Raw genomic sequence first — 22,565 nt, 5'->3', positions numbered from 1 at the left:
TGTTCTCTGTGTGTTGTGTAGCAGAGGGCCCCTACAGACAGCCCCTGTTCTCTGTGTGTTGTGTAGCAGAGGGCCCCTACAGACAGTCCCTGTTCTCTGTGTGTTGTGTAGCAGAGGGCCCCTACAGACAGTCCCTGTTCTCTGTGTGTTGTGTAGCAGAGGGCCCCTACAGACAGTCCCTGTTCTCTGTCTGTTGTGTAGCAGAGGGCCCCTACAGACAGTCCCTGTTCTCTGTGTGTTGTGTAGCAGAGGGCCCCTACAGACAGTCCCTGTTCTCTGTGTGTTGTGTAGCAGAGGGCCCCTACAGACAGTCCCTGTTCTCTGTGTGTTGTGTAGCAGAGGGCCCCTACAGACAGTCCCTGTTCTCTGTCCATCTGAACTAAAGTAGATTTTATCATCAGCAGATTCATTCTCAGTACAGTAAATGTCCTTAACGCAACACAGGTACTCAACAGACAATAGTTTATTTCCCTCAATCAACCAATCCGTACTGGCTTGACATCAGTTGTCGAGGACATAAATGATTCTATACAATACCAATATCTCCATTATAACAATAGCTAATAAGTCCAATATATAGGACATAAAGTAGTCCTATGTAACACCATCTCCATGGAAACCAAATATATATTAGATGAACAACCGCATGTATATTAAACTCCATTTCCCATGATGCCCTTGGCTCTCTCTACTTCCTGTCCAGCTTGTTGGTGGCCACCATGGCTTTGACGTCAATGGGCCTGGCAGCAACAGCTGCTGCTGCCTTCTCCTCCTCCTCCTGCTGCCACTGCAGGATGGGGCTGACGCCTGGGTTACGATTCCTCACATTGGCCTCCAACTGGGCATCACTGGAGAGAAGAGAGAGAGAAGGGGCGGTGAGAGAGACAGAGAGGGGGGAGAGAGAGACAGGGAAGGGGAAGGGGCGGTGAGAGAGACAGAGAGGGGGAAGAGAGAGACAGAGGGGGAAGAGAGAGACAGAGGGGGAAGAGAGAGACAGAAGGGGAAGGGGCGGTGAGAGAGACAGAGAGGGGGGAGAGAGAGACAGAGGGGGAAGAGAGAGACAGAGGGGGAAGAGAGAGAGAGAGGGGGAAGAGAGAGACAGAGGGGGAAGGGGCGGTGAGTCAGAGGAGAAAAGAGGTGAGTGTAGATGATCAGACTCAAATTGCACATCAATACCACTGCTGCTGTTGAATTTCCATGATCCCCCCCCAAGACCAGCTGACTGTCTCTTGTAAAAGGAGAGCGATGCAACAACAACACATGACACCAGCTCTATAAACTGGAGACGGCTTGGTAGAGACGGCTTGGTAGAGACGGCTTGGTAGAGACAGGTGAATGTTTCAGTCCAAAAAACAATGATATGGTGTAGGTGCAGAATATCCTGCAGAGTCTTACGTGAAGACGTGGGGCGCCGGGACCAGAGCCCTCTTCTGCATGTCTTTATGGACCGGAGACTTGAGGTACCGGTAGAAGGTATCCTGGGACAGAGACAGAGGAGGGGACATTATAAAACATGTCTTTATGGACTGGTAGAAGGTATCCTGGGACAGAGACAGAGGAGGGGACATTATAAAACATGTCTTTATGGACCGGAGACTTGAGGTACCGGTAGAAGGTATCCTGGGACAGAGACAGAGGAGGGGACATTATAAAACATGTCTTTATGGACTGGTAGAAGGTATCCTGGGACAGAGACAGAGGAGGGGACATTATAAAACATGTCTTTATGGACCGGTAGAAGGTATCCTGGGACAGAGACAGAGGGGACATTATAAAACATGTCTTTATGGACCGGTAGAAGGTATCCTGGGACAGAGACAGAGGAGGGGACATTATAAAACATGTCTTTATGGACTGGTAGAAGGTATCCTGGGACAGAGACAGAGGGGGGACGGTTATAAAACATGTCTTTATGGACTGGTAGAAGGTATCCTGGGACAGAGACAGAGAAGGGGACATTATAAAACATGTCTTTATGGACTGGTAGAAGGTATCCTGGGACAGAGACAGAGAAGGGGACATTATAAAACATGTCTTTATGGGCTGGTAGAAGGTATCCTGGGACAGAGACAGAGGAGGGGACATTATAAAACATGTCTTTATGGACAGGTAGAAGGTATCCTGGGACAGAGACAGAGGAGGGGACATTATAAAACATGTCTTTATGGACCGGTAGAAGGTATCCTGGGACAGAGACAGAGGAGGGGACATTATAAAACATGTCTTTATGGACTGGTAGAACATATCCTGGGACAGAGACAGAGGAGGGGACATTATAAAACATGTCTTTATGGACTGGTAGAATGTATCCTGGGACAGAGACAGAGGGGACATTATAAAACATGTCTTTATGGACTGGTAGAAGGTATCCTGGGACAGAGACAGAGACATTATAAAACATGTCTTTATGGACCGGTAGAAGGTATCCTGGGACAGAGACATTATAAAACATGTCTTTATGGACTGGTAGAAGGTATCCTGGGACAGAGACAGAGACATTATAAAACATGTCTTTATGGACTGGTAGAAGGTATCCTGGGACAGAGACATTATAAAACATGTCTTTATGGACAGGTAGAAGGTATCCTGGGACAGAGACAGAGAAGGGGACATTATAAAACATGTCTTTATGGACAGGTAGAAGGTATCCTGGGACAGAGACAGAGGAGGGGACATTATAAAACACGTCTTTATGGACCGGTAGAAGGTATCCTGGGACAGAGACAGAGGAGGGGACATTATAAAACACGTCTTTATGGACTGGTAGAACGTATCCTGGGACAGAGACAGAGGAGGGGACATTATAAAACATGTCTTTATGGACTGGTAGAACGTATCCTGGGACAGAGACAGAGGAGGGGACATTATAAAACATGTCTTTATGGACCGGTAGAAGGTATCCTGGGACAGAGACAGAGGAGGGGACATTATAAAACATGTCTTTATGGACTGGTAGAACATATCCTGGGACAGAGACAGAGGAGGGGACATTATAAAACATGTCTTTATGGACTGGTAGAATGTATCCTGGGACAGAGACAGAGGGGACATTATAAAACATGTCTTTATGGACTGGTAGAAGGTATCCTGGGACAGAGACAGAGACATTATAAAACATGTCTTTATGGACTGGTAGAAGGTATCCTGGGACAGAGACAGAGACATTATAAAACATGTCTTTATGGACCGGTAGAAGGTATCCTGGGACAGAGACAGAGACATTATAAAACATGTCTTTATGGACTGGTAGAAGGTATCCTGGGACAGAGACAGAGACATTATAAAACATGTCTTTATGGACTGGTAGAAGGTATCCTGGGACAGAGACATTATAAAACATGTCTTTATGGACAGGTAGAAGGTATCCTGGGACAGAGACAGAGAAGGGGACATTATAAAACATGTCTTTATAGACTGGTAGAAGGTATCCTGGGACAGAGACAGAGGAGGGGACATTATAAAACATGTCTTTATAGACTGGTATAAGGTATCCTGGGACAGAGACAGAGGAGGGGACATTATAAAACATGTCTTTATGGACAGGTAGAAGGTATCCTGGGACAGAGACAGAGGAGGGGACATTATAAAACACGTCTTTATGGACCGGTAGAAGGTATCCTGGGACAGAGACAGAGGAGGGGACATTATAAAACACGTCTTTATGGACTGGTACGTATCCTGGGACAGAGACAGAGGAGGGGACATTATAAAACATGTCTTTATGGACTGGTAGAACGTATCCTGGGACAGAGACAGAGGGGACATTATAAAACATGTCTTTATGGACTGGTAGAAGGTATCCTGGGACAGAGACAGAGACATTATAAAACATGTCTTTATGGACTGGTAGAAGGTATCCTGGGACAGAGACAGAGACATTATAAAACATGTCTTTATGGACCGGTATCCTGGGACAGAGACAGTGACATTATAAAACATGTCTTTATGGACTGGTAGAAGGTATCCTGGGACAGAGACATTATAAAACATGTCTTTATGGACTGGTAGAAGGTATCCTGGGACAGAGACAGAGACATTATACAACATATCTTTATGGACTGGAGACTTGAGGTACCGGTAGAAGGTATCCTGGGACAGAGACAGAGGAGGGGACATTACAAAACATGTCTTTATGGACTGGTAGAAGGTATCCTGGGACAGAGACAGAGGAGGGGACGTTATAAAACATGTCTTTATGGACTGGTAGAAGGTATCCTGGGACAGAGACAGAGGAGGGGACATTATAAAACATGTCTTTATGGACTGGTAGAAGGTATCCTGGGACAGAGACAGAGGAGGGGACATTATAAAACATGTCTTTATGGACTGGTAGAAGGTATCCTGGGACAGAGACAGAGGAGGGGACATTATAAAACATGTCTTTATGGACTGGTAGAAGGTATCCTGGGACAGAGACAGAGGGGACATTATAAAACATGTCTTTATGGACTGGTAGAAGGTATCCTGGGACAGAGACAGAGACATTATAAAACATGTCTTTATGGACCGGTAGAAGGTATCCTGGGACAGAGACAGAGACATTATAAAACATGTCTTTATGGACTGGTAGAAGGTATCCTGGGACAGAGACAGAGACATTATAAAACATGTCTTTATGGACTGGTAGAAGGTATCCTGGGACAGAGACATTATAAAACATGTCTTTATGGACAGGTAGAAGGTATCCTGGGACAGAGACAGAGAAGGGGACATTATAAAACATGTCTTTATAGGGTACCTGGGACAGGTTATAAAACATGTCTTTATGGACTGGTAGAAGGTACAGAGACAGAGGAGGGGACATTATAAAACATGTCTTTATGGACAGGTAGAAGGTATCCTGGGACAGAGACAGAGGAGGGGACATTATAAAACACGTCTTTATGGACCGGTAGAAGGTATCCTGGGACAGAGACAGAGGAGGGGACATTATAAAACACGTCTTTATGGACTGGTAGAACGTATCCTGGGACAGAGACAGAGGAGGGGACATTATAAAACATGTCTTTATGGGACTGGTAGAAGGTATCCTGTATCCTGGGACAGAGACAGAGGAGGGGACATTATAAAACATGTCTTTATGGACCGGTAGAAGGTATCCTGGGACAGAGACAGAGGTCTTTATGGACTGGTACATTATAAAACATGTCTTTATGGACTGGTAGAACACAGAGACAGAGGGGACATTATAAAACATGTCTTTATGGACTGGTAGAAGGTATCCTGGGACAGAGACAGAGGAGGGGACATATCCTGGGACAGAGACAGAGGAGGGGACATTATAAAACATGTCTTTATGGACTGGTAGAACCGGTATCCTGGGACAGAGACAGAGGAGGGGACATTATAAAACATGTCTTTATGGACTGGTAGAAGGTATCCTGGGACAGAGACAGAGACATTATAAAACATGTCTTTATGGACTGGTAGAAGGTATCCTGGGACAGAGACAGAGACATTATAAAACATGTCTTTATGGACTGGTAGAAGGTATCCTGGGACAGAGACAGAGACATTATAAAACATGTCTTTATGGACTGGTAGAAGGTATCCTGGGACAGAGACAGAGACATTATAAAACATGTCTTTATGGACTGGTAGAAGGTATCCTGGGACAGAGACAGAGACATTATAAAACATGTCTTTATGGACTGGTAGAAGGTATCCTGGGACAGAGACAGAGAAGGGGACATTATAAAACATGTCTTTATAGACTGGTAGAAGGTATCCTGGGACAGAGACAGAGGAGGGGACATTATAAAACATGTCTTTATGGACTGGTAGAAGGTATCCTGGGACAGAGACAGAGGAGGGGACATTATAAAACATGTCTTTATGGACAGGTAGAAGGTATCCTGGGACAGAGACAGAGGAGGGGACATTATAAAACACGTCTTTATGGACCGGTAGAAGGTATCCTGGGACAGAGACAGAGGAGGGGACATTATAAAACACGTCTTTATGGACTGGTAGAACGTATCCTGGGACAGAGACAGAGGAGGGGACATTATAAAACATGTCTTTATGGACTGGTAGAACGTATCCTGGGACAGAGACAGAGGGGACATTATAAAACATGTCTTTATGGACTGGTAGAAGGTATCCTGGGACAGAGACAGAGACATTATAAAACATGTCTTTATGGACTGGTAGAAGGTATCCTGGGACAGAGACAGAGACATTATAAAACATGTCTTTATGGACCGGTAGAAGGTATCCTGGGACAGAGACAGAGACATTATAAAACATGTCTTTATGGACTGGTAGAAGGTATCCTGGGACAGAGACATTATAAAACATGTCTTTATGGACTGGTAGAAGGTATCCTGGGACAGAGACAGAGACATTATAAAACATGTCTTTATGGACTGGTAGAAGGTATCCTGGGACAGAGACAGAGGAGGGGACATTATAAAACATGTCTTTATGGACTGGTAGAAGGTATCCTGGGACAGAGACAGAGGAGGGGACATTATAAAACATGTCTTTATGGACTGGTAGAAGGTATCCTGGGACAGAGACAGAGGAGGGGACATTATAAAACATGTCTTTATGGACTGGTAGAAGGTATCCTGGGACAGAGACAGAGGAGGGGACATTATAAAACATGTCTTTATGGACTGGTAGAAGGTATCCTGGGACAGAGACAGAGACATTATAAAACATGTCTTTATGGACTGGTAGAAGGTATCCTGGGACAGAGACAGAGACATTATAAAACATGTCTTTATGGACTGGTAGAAGGTATCCTGGGACAGAGACAGAGACATTATAAAACATGTCTTTATGGACTGGTAGAAGGTATCCTGGGACAGAGACAGAGACATTATAAAACATGTCTTTATGGACTGGTAGAAGGTATCCTGGGACAGAGACAGAGACATTATAAAACATGTCTTTATGGACTGGTAGAAGGTATCCTGGGACAGAGACAGAGAAGTCTTTATGGACAGGTAGAAGGTATCCTGGGACAGAGACAGAGAAGGGGACATTATAAAACATGTCTTTATAGACTGGTAGAAGGTATCCTGGGACAGAGACAGAGGAGGGGACATTATAAAACATGTCTTTATGGACTGGTAGAAGGTATCCTGGGACAGAGACAGAGGAGGGGACATTATAAAACATGTCTTTATGGACAGGTAGAAGGTATCCTGGGACAGAGACAGAGGAGGGGACATTATAAAACACGTCTTTATGGACCGGTAGAAGGTATCCTGGGACAGAGACAGAGGAGGGGACATTATAAAACACGTCTTTATGGACTGGTAGAACGTATCCTGGGACAGAGACAGAGGAGGGGACATTATAAAACATGTCTTTATGGACTGGTAGAACGTATCCTGGGACAGAGACAGAGGGGACATTATAAAACATGTCTTTATGGACTGGTAGAAGGTATCCTGGGACAGAGACAGAGACATTATAAAACATGTCTTTATGGACTGGTAGAAGGTATCCTGGGACAGAGACAGAGACATTATAAAACATGTCTTTATGGACCGGTAGAAGGTATCCTGGGACAGAGACAGAGACATTATAAAACATGTCTTTATGGACTGGTAGAAGGTATCCTGGGACAGAGACATTATAAAACATGTCTTTATGGACTGGTAGAAGGTATCCTGGGACAGAGACAGAGACATTATAAAACATGTCTTTATGGACTGGTAGAAGGTATCCTGGAACAGAGACAGAGAAGGGGACATTATAAAACATGTCTTTATGGACTGGTAGAAGGTATCCTGGGACAGAGACAGAGGAGGGGACATTATAAAACATGTCTTTATGGACTGGTAGAAGGTATCCTGGGACAGAGACAGAGACATTATAAAACATGTCTTTATGGACTGGTAGAAGGTATCCTGGGACAGAGACAGAGGAGGGGACATTATAAAACATGTCTTTATGGACCGGTAGAAGGTATCCTGGGACAGAGACAGAGACATTATAAAACACGTCTTTATGGACTGGTAGAAGGTATCCTGGGACAGAGACAGAGGAGGGGACATTATAAAACATGTCTTTATAGACTGGTAGAAGGTATCCTGGGACAGAGACAGAGGAGGGGACATTATAAAACATGTCTTTATGGACTGGTAGAAGGTATCCTGGGACAGAGACAGAGACATTATAAAACATGTCTTTATGGACTGGTAGAAGGTATCCTGGGACAGAGACAGAGACATTATAAAACATGTCTTTATGGACTGGTAGAAGGTATCCTGGGACAGAGACAGAGACATTATAAAACATGTCTTTATGGACTGGTAGAAGGTATCCTGGGACAGAGACATTATAAAACATGTCTTTATGGACAGGTAGAAGGTATCCTGGGACAGAGACAGAGAAGGGGACATTATAAAACATGTCTTTATAGACTGGTAGAAGGTATCCTGGGACAGAGACAGAGGAGGGGACATTATAAAACATGTCTTTATGGACTGGTAGAAGGTATCCTGGGACAGAGACAGAGGAGGGGACATTATAAAACATGTCTTTATGGACAGGTAGAAGGTATCCTGGGACAGAGACAGAGGAGGGGACATTATAAAACACGTCTTTATGGACCGGTAGAAGGTATCCTGGGACAGAGACAGAGGAGGGGACATTATAAAACACGTCTTTATGGACTGGTAGAACGTATCCTGGGACAGAGACAGAGGAGGGGACATTATAAAACATGTCTTTATGGACTGGTAGAACGTATCCTGGGACAGAGACAGAGGGGACATTATAAAACATGTCTTTATGGACTGGTAGAAGGTATCCTGGGACAGAGACAGAGACATTATAAAACATGTCTTTATGGACTGGTAGAAGGTATCCTGGGACAGAGACAGAGACATTATAAAACATGTCTTTATGGACCGGTAGAAGGTATCCTGGGACAGAGACAGAGACATTATAAAACATGTCTTTATGGACTGGTAGAAGGTATCCTGGGACAGAGACATTATAAAACATGTCTTTATGGACTGGTAGAAGGTATCCTGGGACAGAGACAGAGACATTATAAAACATGTCTTTATGGACTGGTAGAAGGTATCCTGGAACAGAGACAGAGAAGGGGACATTATAAAACATGTCTTTATGGACTGGTAGAAGGTATCCTGGGACAGAGACAGAGGAGGGGACATTATAAAACATGTCTTTATGGACTGGTAGAAGGTATCCTGGGACAGAGACAGAGGAGGGGACATTATAAAACATGTCTTTATGGACTGGTAGAAGGTATCCTGGGACAGAGACAGAGACATTATAAAACATGTCTTTATGGACTGGTAGAAGGTATCCTGGGACAGAGACAGAGGAGGGGACATTATAAAACATGTCTTTATGGACCGGTAGAAGGTATCCTGGGACAGAGACAGAGACATTATAAAACACGTCTTTATGGACTGGTAGAAGGTATCCTGGGACAGAGACAGAGAAGGGGACATTATAAAACATGTCTTTATAGACTGGTAGAAGGTATCCTGGGACAGAGACAGAGGGGACATTATAAAACATGTCTTTATGGACTGGTAGAAGGTATCCTGGGACAGAGACAGAGGAGGGGACATTATAAAACATGTCTTTATGGACTGGTAGAAGGTATCCTGGGACAGAGACATAGGAGGGGACATTCAAAAACATGTCTTTATGGACTGGTAGAAGGTATCCTGGGACAGAGACAGAGACATTATAAAACATATCTTTATGGACTGGTAGAAGGTATCCTGGGACAGAGACAGAGGAGGGGACGTTATAAAACATGTCTTTATGGACTGGTAGAAGGTATCCTGGGACAGAGACAGAGAAGGGGACATTATAAAACATGTCTTTATGGGCTGGTAGAAGGTATCCTGGGACAGAGACAGAGGAGGGGACATTATAAAACATGTCTTTATGGACAAGTAGAAGGTATCCTGGGACAGAGACAGAGGAGGGGACATTATAAAACATGTCTTTATGGACCGGTAGAAGGTATCCTGGGACAGAGACAGAGGAGGGGACATTATAAAACATGTCTTTATGGACTGGTAGAACATATCCTGGGACAGAGACAGAGGAGGGGACATTATAAAACATGTCTTTATGGACTGGTAGAACGTATCCTGGGACAGAGACAGAGGGGACATTATAAAACATGTCTTTATGGACTGGTAGAAGGTATCCTGGGACAGAGACAGAGACATTATAAAACATGTCTTTATGGACCGGTAGAAGGTATCCTGGGACAGAGACAGAGACATTATAAAACATGTCTTTATGGACTGGTAGAAGGTATCCTGGGACAGAGACAGAGACATTATAAAACATGTCTTTATGGACTGGTAGAAGGTATCCTGGGACAGAGACAGAGAAGGGGACATTATAAAACATGTCTTTATAGACTGGTAGAAGGTATCCTGGGACAGAGACAGAGGAGGGGACATTATAAAACATGTCTTTATGGACTGGTAGAAGGTATCCTGGGACAGAGACAGAGGAGGGGACATTATAAAACATGTCTTTATGGACAGGTAGAAGGTATCGTGGGACAGAGACAGAGGAGGGGACATTATAAAACACGTCTTTATGGACCGGTAGAAGGTATCCTGGGACAGAGACAGAGGAGGGGACATTATAAAACACGTCTTTATGGACTGGTAGAACGTATCCTGGGACAGAGACAGAGGAGGGGACATTATAAAACATGTCTTTATGGACTGGTAGAACGTATCCTGGGACAGAGACAGAGGGGACATTATAAAACATGTCTTTATGGACTGGTAGAAGGTATCCTGGGACAGAGACAGAGACATTATAAAACATGTCTTTATGGACTGGTAGAAGGTATCCTGGGACAGAGACAGAGACATTATAAAACATGTCTTTATGGACCGGTAGAAGGGATCCTGGGACAGAGACAGAGACATTATAAAACATGTCTTTATGGACTGGTAGAAGGTATCCTGGGACAGAGACATTATAAAACATGTCTTTATGGACTGGTAGAAGGTATCCTGGGACAGAGACAGAGACATTATAAAACATGTCTTTATGGACTGGTAGAAGGTATCCTGGGACAGAGACAGAGAAGGGGACATTATAAAACATGTCTTTATGGACTGGTAGAAGGTATCCTGGGACAGAGACAGAGGAGGGGACATTATAAAACATGTCTTTATGGACTGGTAGAAGGTATCCTGGGACAGAGACAGAGACATTATAAAACATGTCTTTATGGACTGGTAGAAGGTATCCTGGGACAGAGACAGAGGAGGGGACATTATAAAACATGTCTTTATGGACCGGTAGAAGGTATCCTGGGACAGAGACAGAGACATTATAAAACACGTCTTTATGGACTGGTAGAAGGTATCCTGGGACAGAGACAGAGGAGGGGACATTATAAAACATGTCTTTATAGACTGGTAGAAGGTATCCTGGGACAGAGACAGAGGAGGGGACATTATAAAACATGTCTTTATGGACTGGTAGAAGGTATCCTGGGACAGAGACAGAGACATTATAAAACATGTCTTTATGGACTGGTAGAAGGTATCCTGGGACAGAGACAGAGACATTATAAAACATGTCTTTATGGACTGGTAGAAGGTATCCTGGGACAGAGACAGAGACATTATAAAACATGTCTTTATGGACTGGTAGAAGGTATCCTGGGACAGAGACATTATAAAACATGTCTTTATGGACAGGTAGAAGGTATCCTGGGACAGAGACAGAGAAGGGGACATTATAAAACATGTCTTTATAGACTGGTAGAAGGTATCCTGGGACAGAGACAGAGGAGGGGACATTATAAAACATGTCTTTATGGACTGGTAGAAGGTATCCTGGGACAGAGACAGAGGAGGGGACATTATAAAACATGTCTTTATGGACAGGTAGAAGGTATCCTGGGACAGAGACAGAGGAGGGGACATTATAAAACACGTCTTTATGGACCGGTAGAAGGTATCCTGGGACAGAGACAGAGGAGGGGACATTATAAAACACGTCTTTATGGACTGGTAGAACGTATCCTGGGACAGAGACAGAGGAGGGGACATTATAAAACATGTCTTTATGGACTGGTAGAACGTATCCTGGGACAGAGACAGAGGGGACATTATAAAACATGTCTTTATGGACTGGTAGAAGGTATCCTGGGACAGAGACAGAGACATTATAAAACATGTCTTTATGGACTGGTAGAAGGTATCCTGGGACAGAGACAGAGACATTATAAAACATGTCTTTATGGACCGGTAGAAGGTATCCTGGGACAGAGACAGAGACATTATAAAACATGTCTTTATGGACTGGTAGAAGGTATCCTGGGACAGAGACATTATAAAACATGTCTTTATGGACTGGTAGAAGGTATCCTGGGACAGAGACAGAGACATTATAAAACATGTCTTTATGGACTGGTAGAAGGTATCCTGGGACAGAGACAGAGAAGGGGACATTATAAAACATGTCTTTATGGACTGGTAGAAGGTATCCTGGGACAGAGACAGAGGAGGGGACATTATAAAACATGTCTTTATGGACTGGTAGAAGGTATCCTGGGACAGAGACAGAGACATTATAAAACATGTCTTTATGGACTGGTAGAAGGTATCCTGGGACAGAGACAGAGGAGGGGACATTATAAAACATGTCTTTATGGACCGGTAGAAGGTATCCTGGGACAGAGACAGAGACATTATAAAACACGTCTTTATGGACTGGTAGAAGGTATCCTGGGACAGAGACAGAGGAGGGGACATTATAAAACATGTCTTTATAGACTGGTAGAAGGTATCCTGGGACAGAGACAGAGGAGGGGACATTATAAAACATGTCTTTATGGACTGGTAGAAGGTATCCTGGGACAGAGACAGAGACATTATAAAACATGTCTTTATGGACTGGTAGAAGGTATCCTGGGACAGAGACAGAGACATTATAAAACATGTCTTTATGGACTGGTAGAAGGTATCCTGGGACAGAGACAGAGACATTATAAAACATGTCTTTATGGACTGGTAGAAGGTATCCTGGGACAGAGACATTATAAAACATGTCTTTATGGACAGGTAGAAGGTATCCTGGGACAGAGACAGAGAAGGGGACATTATAAAACATGTCTTTATAGACTGGTAGAAGGTATCCTGGGACAGAGACAGAGGAGGGGACATTATAAAACATGTCTTTATGGACTGGTAGAAGGTATCCTGGGACAGAGACAGAGGAGGGGACATTATAAAACATGTCTTTATGGACAGGTAGAAGGTATCCTGGGACAGAGACAGAGGAGGGGACATTATAAAACACGTCTTTATGGACCGGTAGAAGGTATCCTGGGACAGAGACAGAGGAGGGGACATTATAAAACACGTCTTTATGGACTGGTAGAACGTATCCTGGGACAGAGACAGAGGAGGGGACATTATAAAACATGTCTTTATGGACTGGTAGAACGTATCCTGGGACAGAGACAGAGGGGACATTATAAAACATGTCTTTATGGACTGGTAGAAGGTATCCTGGGACAGAGACAGAGACATTATAAAACATGTCTTTATGGACTGGTAGAAGGTATCCTGGGACAGAGACAGAGACATTATAAAACATGTCTTTATGGACCGGTAGAAGGTATCCTGGGACAGAGACAGAGACATTATAAAACATGTCTTTATGGACTGGTAGAAGGTATCCTGGGACAGAGACATTATAAAACATGTCTTTATGGACTGGTAGAAGGTATCCTGGGACAGAGACAGAGACATTATAAAACATGTCTTTATGGACTGGTAGAAGGTATCCTGGGACAGAGACAGAGAAGGGGACATTATAAAACATGTCTTTATGGACTGGTAGAAGGTATCCTGGGACAGAGACAGAGGAGGGGACATTATAAAACATGTCTTTATGGACTGGTAGAAGGTATCCTGGGACAGAGACAGAGGAGGGGACATTATAAAACATGTCTTTATGGACTGGTAGAAGGTATCCTGGGACAGAGACAGAGACATTATAAAACATGTCTTTATGGACTGGTAGAAGGTATCCTGGGACAGAGACAGAGGAGGGGACATTATAAAACATGTCTTTATGGACCGGTAGAAGGTATCCTGGGACAGAGACAGAGACATTATAAAACACGTCTTTATGGACTGGTAGAAGGTATCCTGGGACAGAGACAGAGAAGGGGACATTATAAAACATGTCTTTATAGACTGGTAGAAGGTATCCTGGGACAGAGACAGAGGGGACATTATAAAACATGTCTTTATGGACTGGTAGAAGGTATCCTGGGACAGAGACATAGGAGGGGACATTACAAAACATGTCTTTATGGACTGGTAGAAGGTATCCTGGGACAGAGACAGAGACATTATAAAACATATCTTTATGGACTGGTAGAAGGTATCCTGGGACAGAGACAGAGGAGGGGACGTTATAAAACATGTCTTTATGGACTGGTAGAAGGTATCCTGGGACAGAGACAGAGAAGGGGACATTATAAAACATGTCTTTATGGGCTGGTAGAAGGTATCCTGGGACAGAGACAGAGGAGGGGACATTATAAAACATGTCTTTATGGACAAGTAGAAGGTATCCTGGGACAGAGACAGAGGAGGGGACATTATAAAACATGTCTTTATGGACCGGTAGAAGGTATCCTGGGACAGAGACAGAGGAGGGGACATTATAAAACATGTCTTTATGGACTGGTAGAACATATCCTGGGACAGAGACAGAGGAGGGGACATTATAAAACATGTCTTTATGGACTGGTAGAACGTATCCTGGGACAGAGACAGAGGGGACATTATAAAACATGTCTTTATGGACTGGTAGAAGGTATCCTGGGACAGAGACAGAGACATTATAAAACATGTCTTTATGGACCGGTAGAAGGTATCCTGGGACAGAGACAGAGACATTATAAAACATGTCTTTATGGACTGGTAGAAGGTATCCTGGGACAGAGACAGAGACATTATAAAACATGTCTTTATGGACTGGTAGAAGGTATCCTGGGACAGAGACAGAGAAGGGGACATTATAAAACATGTCTTTATGGACTGGTAGAAGGTATCCTGGGACAGAGACAGAGAAGGGGACATTATAAAACATGTCTTTATAGACTGGTAGAAGGTATCCTGGGACAGAGACAGAGGAGGGGACATTATAAAACATGTCTTTATGGACTGGTAGAAGGTATCCTGGGACAGAGACAGAGGAGGGGACATTATAAAACATGTCTTTATGGACTGGTAGAAGGTATCCTGGGACAGAGACAGAGGAGGGGACATTATAAAACATGTCTTTATGGACTGGTAGAAGGTATCCTGGGACAGAGACAGAGACATTATAAAACATATCTTTATGGACTGGTAGAAGGTATCCTGGGACAGAGACAGAGGAGGGGACATTATAAAACATGTCTTTATGGACTGGTAGAAGGTATCCTGGGACAGAGACAGAGACATTATAAAACATGTCTTTATGGACTGGTAGAAGGTATCCTGGGACAGAGACAGAGAAGGGGACATTATAAAACATGTCTTTATGGACTGGTAGAAGGTATCCTGGGACAGAGACAGAGACATTATAAAACATGTCTTTATGGACTGGTAGAAGGTATCCTGGGACAGAGACAGAGGAGGGGACATTATAAAACATGTCTTTATGGACCGGTAGAAGGTATCCTGGGACAGAGACAGAGGAGGGGACATTATACACAAATACTTCTTAGTTACAAACTTTTGAGTTGAGATTCCTCATTCTGACGTTCTGAAACGGACGTGTGTCACGACACATAACTTCATATTATCCTGCTCTGTGTACTGTGTGTTTAGTTGTTACAGAGGTAGTTCATGACATAACTTCATATTATCCTGCTCTGTGTACTGTGTGTTTAGTTGTGTTACAGAGGTAGTTCATGACATAACTTCATATTATCCTGCTCTGTGTACTGTGTGTTTAGTTGTTACAGTGTTAGTTCATGACATAACTTCATATTATCCTGCTCTGTGTACTGTGTGTTTAGTTGTGTTACAGAGGTAGTTCATGACATAACTTCATATTATCCTGCTCTGTGTACTGTGTGTTTAGTTGTGTTAAAGAGATAGTTCAGTGAACTGGTGTGATGAACAAGCCTGACCCCTCTGTTAGGAGGGACTAACTACACACACACCTTCTTCATGAGCAGGAAGATGTGTGTCTGGGCAGCGTCCAGCACGTAGCGGTGAGGAACAACCAGACCCTTCACTGTCAGCCCCATGGTACGACCATCGATGTTGATCCATCGAGGAGCTCCAGGCTTCAGAAAGGTGCTACGCACACACACACACACACACACAGAGATACACACACACACACGCAGAGGTTAAAAACCAAGAAGCAACTCTTTCTGTCTCACACACAGAGGTTAAGGTTCTCTCTGTCTCACACACAGAGGTTAAGGTTCTCTCTGTCTCACACATTCTCCAGTGTAACTCACTTGAAGATGAACTGGGATTTCTCTGGTATGGCAGACGCTGCTCCCCACCTCATCTCCTCAGCTGCCTCGTAGAACGCCATGTTCTCCGCTGCGCACACACACACACACACACACACACACACACACACACACACACACACACACACACATAGATACACACACACACACACACACGCGCGCGCACACACACATACAGACACACGCACACACACACATACAGACACACACACACACACATACAGAGACACACACACACACGCACACACACTGCTAGGTTAGCTGAGCTGCATACCACAGCATGCATGGTAAACCGTAGGGTACATCCTAAATGACATGGCTCCCTATTCCCTAGTGCACTACATAGGGTGCATCCTAAATGACATGGCTCCCTATTCCCTAGTGCACTACATAGGGTTCCATTTGGGATGAACGTTTCCTCCCTTGCGTCCTCTGTTGGAGGAACTATTAATGCTTTGAGGAGGCAAGGAAAGAGGACACAAGGAATCGAGGAAAAACGAATTGAGGAAACGATGTGTTTTAAAAAAATTTTATTGAACCTTTATTTAACAAGGCAAGCCAGTTAAGAACACATTCTTATTTACAATGACGGCCTAACCCTACCCCGGCCAAACCCTACCCCGGCCAAACCCTACCCCGGCCAAACCCTAACCCGGACGACGCTGGGTCAATTGTGCGCCGCCCGATTCCCGATCAAGGTCGGTTGTGAAACAGCCCAGGATCGAACCAGGGTCTGTAGCGCCGCCTTTAGCACTGAGATACAGTGCCTTAGACCGCTCTGCCACTCGGGAGCGATTTGACCTCTGACCTCATTAGGGCTTGTGTAAGGAAAAAGTATGTGTGTGTACTGACCACTGTGCTCCTTCTTGAGGAAGAGCTTGAAGTCGACTCTGCCTCGTGGGTCACTGATCAGCTCCCAGAAGCTCAAGACCCAACGCTCCACACTCAACTTAGTGGGGATGTCCACACTGATGAAGAGAGAGAGAGGGGGAGAGAGAGAGAGAGGGGGGGAGGAGAGAGAGATGGGGAGGAGAGAGAGAGAGATGGGGAGGAGAGAGAGAGAGATGGGGGAGAGAGAGAGAGAGATGGGGGAGAGAGAGAGAGAGATGGGGGAGAGAGAGAGAGAGAGATGAGAGAGAGAGATGGGGAAGAGAGAGAGAGAGAGAGAGATGGGGAAGAGAGAGAGAGAGAGATGGGGAAGAGAGAGAGAGAGAGATGGGGAAGAGAGAGAGATGGGGAAGAGAGAGAGATGGGGAAGAGAGAGAGAGAGATGGGGAAGAGAGAGAGAGAGATGGGGAGGAGAGAGAGAGATGGGGAAGGGAGAGAGAGAGATGGGGAAGGGAGAGAGAGAGATGGGGAGGAGAGAGAGAGATGGGGAAGGGAGAGAGAGAGATGGGGAGGAGAGAGAGAGATGGGGAAGGGAGAGAGAGAGATGGGGAGGAGAGAGAGAGAGATGGGGAAGCGAGAGAGATGGGGAAGAGAGAGAGATGGGGAAGAGAGAGAGAGATGGGGAAGAGAGAGAGAGATGGGGAAGAGAGAGAGAGATGGGGAGGAGAGAGAGAGATGGGGAAGGGAGAGAGAGAGATGGGGAAGAGAGAGAGAGAGATGGGGAAGAGAGAGAGAGAGAGATGGGGGAGAGAGAAAGATGGGGAAGAGAGAGAGAGAGAGAGAGAGATGGGGAAGAGAGAGAGAGATGGGGAAGAGAGAGAGAGATGTGGAAGAGAGAGAGAGAGAGAGATGGGGAAGATAGAGAGAGAGATGGGGAAGAGAGAGAGAGATGGGGAAGAGAGAGAGAGATGGGGAAGAGAGAGAGAGATTCTAATGAAATCATCATGATCTTCAATCAAGACTTTGAACAGTAGAATCATGTGTATTTCTACTGGGCCAGAGCAAAACTATGCACCTGTGTTCAGTTGCCAGAAATTACCTTCTTGAGTTGAGTTGCCAGAACTCATCACTGTCCGTTATCCAAGGGTTGCTGGGGACAGGGGTTGTCAGGAACGGGTCGTGATTGTGGTGGGTTGTCACGAACTTGACAAAGCTGAGGAGGACAGAGGGGACATAAACGCTGTGAATCTCTATCATACGTTGTCGTCCCAAAAATAATCATATATACAATAAAATAACTTCTCTCGTTATACTGTAACGTTGGGGTTTATTTTATTTTGGACGGGTCTTACATTTCTGAACACAATATTAATGTTGCTGGTCTCAGTCAGTCAATCAGTCAGTCAGTCAATCAATTCATCAAATGACCACACACAAACACAACCTATCAATCAATCAATTAATGTGTGAAGTGTATTGAGAAGGACTTACGCTGTGAGGGACACAGACGATTTGACAGCTGACCTCATTAGGGCTTGTGTAAGGAAAATGTTCTGGGGAGCAGGAGAGAGGAGAGGAGAGAGGGAGATAAGGAGGAGGAGGAGAGGATAGAGGGAGATAAATAAGGAGGAGAGGGGGATAAATAAGGAGGAGGAGAGAGGAGAGGAGAGAGGGGGATAAATAAGGAGGAGGAGAGAGGAGAGGAGAGAGGGGGATAAATAAGGAGGAGAGGAGAGGATAGAGGGAGATAAATAAGGAGGAGGAGAGGATAGAGGGAGATAAATAAGGAGGAGGAGAGGAGATGATAGAGGGGGATAAATAAGGAGGAAGAGGAGAGAGGAGGATAGAGGGGGATAAATAAGGAGGAGGAGATGATAGAGGGGGATAAATAAGGAGGAGGAGAGGATAGAGGGGGATAAATAAGGAGGAGGAGAGGATAGAGGGGGATAAATAAGGAGGAGGAGAGGATATAGGGGGATAAATAAGGAGGAGGAGAGGAGAGGATAGAGGGAGATAAGGAGGAGGAGAGGATAGAGGGAGATAAATAAGGAGGAGGAGAGGAGATGATAGAGGGGGATAAATAAGGAGGAAGAGGAGAGAGGAGGATAGAGGGGGATAAATAAGGAGGAGGAGAGGATAGAGGGGGATAAATAAGGAGGAGGAGAGGATAGAGGGGGATAAATAAGGAGGAGGAGAGGATATAGGGGGATAAATAAGGAGGAGGAGAGGAGAGGATAGAGGGGGATAAATAAGGAGGAGAGCATAGAGGGGGATAAATAAGGAGGAGGAGAGAGGAGAGGATAGAGGGGGATAAATAAGGAGGAGAGGAGAGGAGAGGATAGAGGGGGATAAATAAGGAGGAGGAGAGAGGAGAGGATAGAGGGGGATAAAGGAGAGGAGGAGAGGAGAGGAGAGGATAGAGGGGGATAAATAAGGAGGAGGAGAGAGGAGAGGATAGAGGGGGATAAATAAGGAGGAGAGGAGAGGATAGAGGGGGATAAATAAGGAGGAGGAGAGAGGAGAGGATAGAGGGGGATAAATAAGGAGGAGAGGAGAGGATAGAGGGGGATAAATAAGGAGGAAGAGAGAGGAGAGGATAGAGGGGGATAAATAAGGAGGAGAGGAGAGGATAGAGGGGGATAAATAAGGAGGAGAGGAGAGGATAGAGGGGGATAAATAAGGAGGAGGAGAGAAGAGAGGATAGAGGGGGATAAATAAGGAGGAGGAGAGAGGATAGAGGGGGATAAATAAGGAGGAGGATAGAGGGGGATAAATAAGGAGGAGAGGAGGAAATAAGGAGGAGGAGAGAGAATAGAGGAAATGAGGATGAGGAGGAGGAGGAGAGAGACGAGAAGAAGGAAAGAGGAGAGAAGAGAGGAAGGGGAGAGAAGGAAGGATAGGAAGGCGAGGAGAGGAAGGGGAGAAGAGAGGAGAGGAAGGGGAGAAGAGAGGAGAGGAAGGGGAGAAGAGAGGAGAGGAAGGGGAGAGGAGAGAGGAGAGGAAGAGGAGAGGAGAGGAAGGGGAGAGGAGGAAGGATAGGAAGGGGAGAAGAGAGGAGAGGAAGGGGAGAAGAGAGGAGAGGAAGAGGAGAAGAAAGGAGAGGAAGAGGAGATACATGATATGTCTGTAATTTCTGTACTTAATCTATTTTCTACACCAACACATAAACTTGAGTGCATTGGGTTATTCAGGTATTCCAGTGCAGAAGTATGTCTGATGTCTTACGGTTCTCCTGACCACGTCGAAGGTCAACACCTGAAAACCCACGAGAGAAGAACAGCTTGTTATTACAGGCAGAGCTCTTCTGTTCCACTGCTATCTAAAGTCACAACTAACGCACTCTCACACACACAATCCCCCTCGAAAGCAGGCTACAGCACAGTCACAGGCTACAGCACAGTCGCAGGCTACACCACAGTCACAGGCTACAGCACAGTCACAGGCTACAGCACAGTCACAGGCTACACCACAGTCACAGGCTATACCACAGTCACAGGCTACACCACAGTCACAGGCTACATACACCACAGTCACAGACTACACCACAGTCACAGACTACACCACAGTCACAGGCTACACCACAGTCACAGGCTATACCACAGTCACAGGCTACACCACAGTCACAGGCTACATACACCACAGTCACAGGCTACAGCATAGTCACAGACTACACCACAGTCACAGGCTACACCACAGTCACAGGCTACACCACAGTCACAGACTACACCACAGTCACAGACTACACCACAGTCACAGGCTACACCAGTTACAGGCTACACCACAGTCACACTACACCACAGTCACAGGCTACACCACAGTCACAGGCTACACCACAGTCACAGGCTACACCACAGTCACAGACTACACCACAGTCACAGGCTACACAACAGTCACAGGCTACACCACAGTCACACTACACCACAGTCACACTACACCACAGTCACACTACACCACAGTCACAGGCTACACCACAGTCACAGACTACACCACAGTCACAGGCTACACCACAGTCACAGGCTACACCACAGTCACAGGCTACACCAGTCACAGGCTACACCACAGTCACACTACACCACAGTCACACTACACCACAGTCACAGGCTACACCACAGTCATAGACTACACCACAGTCACAGGCTACACCACAGTCACAGGCTACACCACAGTCACAGGCTACATACACCACAGTCACAGACTACACCACAGTCACAGACTACACCACAGTCACAGGCTACACCACAGTCACAGGCTATACCACAGTCACAGGCTACACCACAGTCACAGGCTACATACACCACAGTCACAGGCTACAGCATAATCACAGACTACACCACAGTCACAGGCTACACCACAGTCACAGGCTACACCACAGTCACAGACTACACCACAGTCACAGACTACACCACAGTCACAGGCTACACCAGTTACAGGCTACACCACAGTCACACTACACCACAGTCACAGGCTACACCACAGTCACAGGCTACACCACAGTCACAGGCTACACCACAGTCACAGACTACACCACAGTCACAGGCTACACAACAGTCACAGGCTACACCACAGTCACACTACACCACAGTCACACTACACCACAGTCACACTACACCACAGTCACAGGCTACACCACAGTCACAGACTACACCACAGTCACAGGCTACACCACAGTCACAGGCTACACCACAGTCACAGGCTACACCAGTCACAGGCTACACCACAGTCACACTACACCACAGTCACACTACACCACAGTCACAGGCTACACCACAGTCATAGACTACACCACAGTCACAGGCTACACCACAGTCACACTACACCACAGTCACAGGCTACACCACAAGAAGATAAATCTGCATGGTAAGGCAGAAAGAGTGTGTGTGTGTGTGTGTGTGTGTGTGTGTGTGTGTGTGTGTGTGTGTGTGTGTGTGTGTGTGTGTGTGTGTGTGTGTGTGTGTGTGTGTGTGTGTGTGTAAACAATCCTCTCGACAACAGGTGAAGGATGTGATGGAATAGAATCTGAAGGAAGAGACGACAGAACAAACTGTCAAATGAAGAGCAGAGAAAGACAGAGAAAATACAAACCCCTCCAACCCAAAAAGGCCTGTGCTGTTGAAATCTTTGACTATGTACAGACACAGGGAGCACAGCCCTGCTATTGAGAAAGGCCGCCGTAGGCAGACATGGCTCTCAAGAGAAGACAGGCTATGTGCTCACTGCCCACAAAATGAGGTGGAAACTGAGCTGCACT

General features: G+C 45.4%; 1 protein-coding gene across 1 annotated transcript; it reads right to left on the bottom strand.

The window, feature by feature from the left end:
- Positions 1–448: 448 nt before the first annotated feature.
- Positions 449–20,632, bottom strand: LOC139397806 (regulator of G-protein signaling 9-like; the record flags this gene model as incomplete). Its single annotated transcript, XM_071144237.1, has 8 exons — positions 449–848; positions 1,396–1,478; positions 16,166–16,304; positions 16,472–16,559; positions 17,342–17,457; positions 18,417–18,530; positions 18,809–18,870; positions 20,543–20,632. Coding segments are annotated over 8 exons (852 nt in total), but the record flags the coding sequence as incomplete, so codon positions are not given.
- Positions 20,633–22,565: the final 1,933 nt, after the last annotated feature.

The sequence above is a fragment of the Oncorhynchus clarkii genome, unplaced genomic scaffold (genome assembly GCF_045791955.1).
Source record: "Oncorhynchus clarkii lewisi isolate Uvic-CL-2024 unplaced genomic scaffold, UVic_Ocla_1.0 unplaced_contig_11079_pilon_pilon, whole genome shotgun sequence".
Taxonomy (NCBI): domain Eukaryota; kingdom Metazoa; phylum Chordata; class Actinopteri; order Salmoniformes; family Salmonidae; genus Oncorhynchus; species Oncorhynchus clarkii.
The sequence above is the reverse complement of the archived record's forward strand: the minus strand, read 5'-3'. Positions and strand labels throughout refer to the sequence as shown.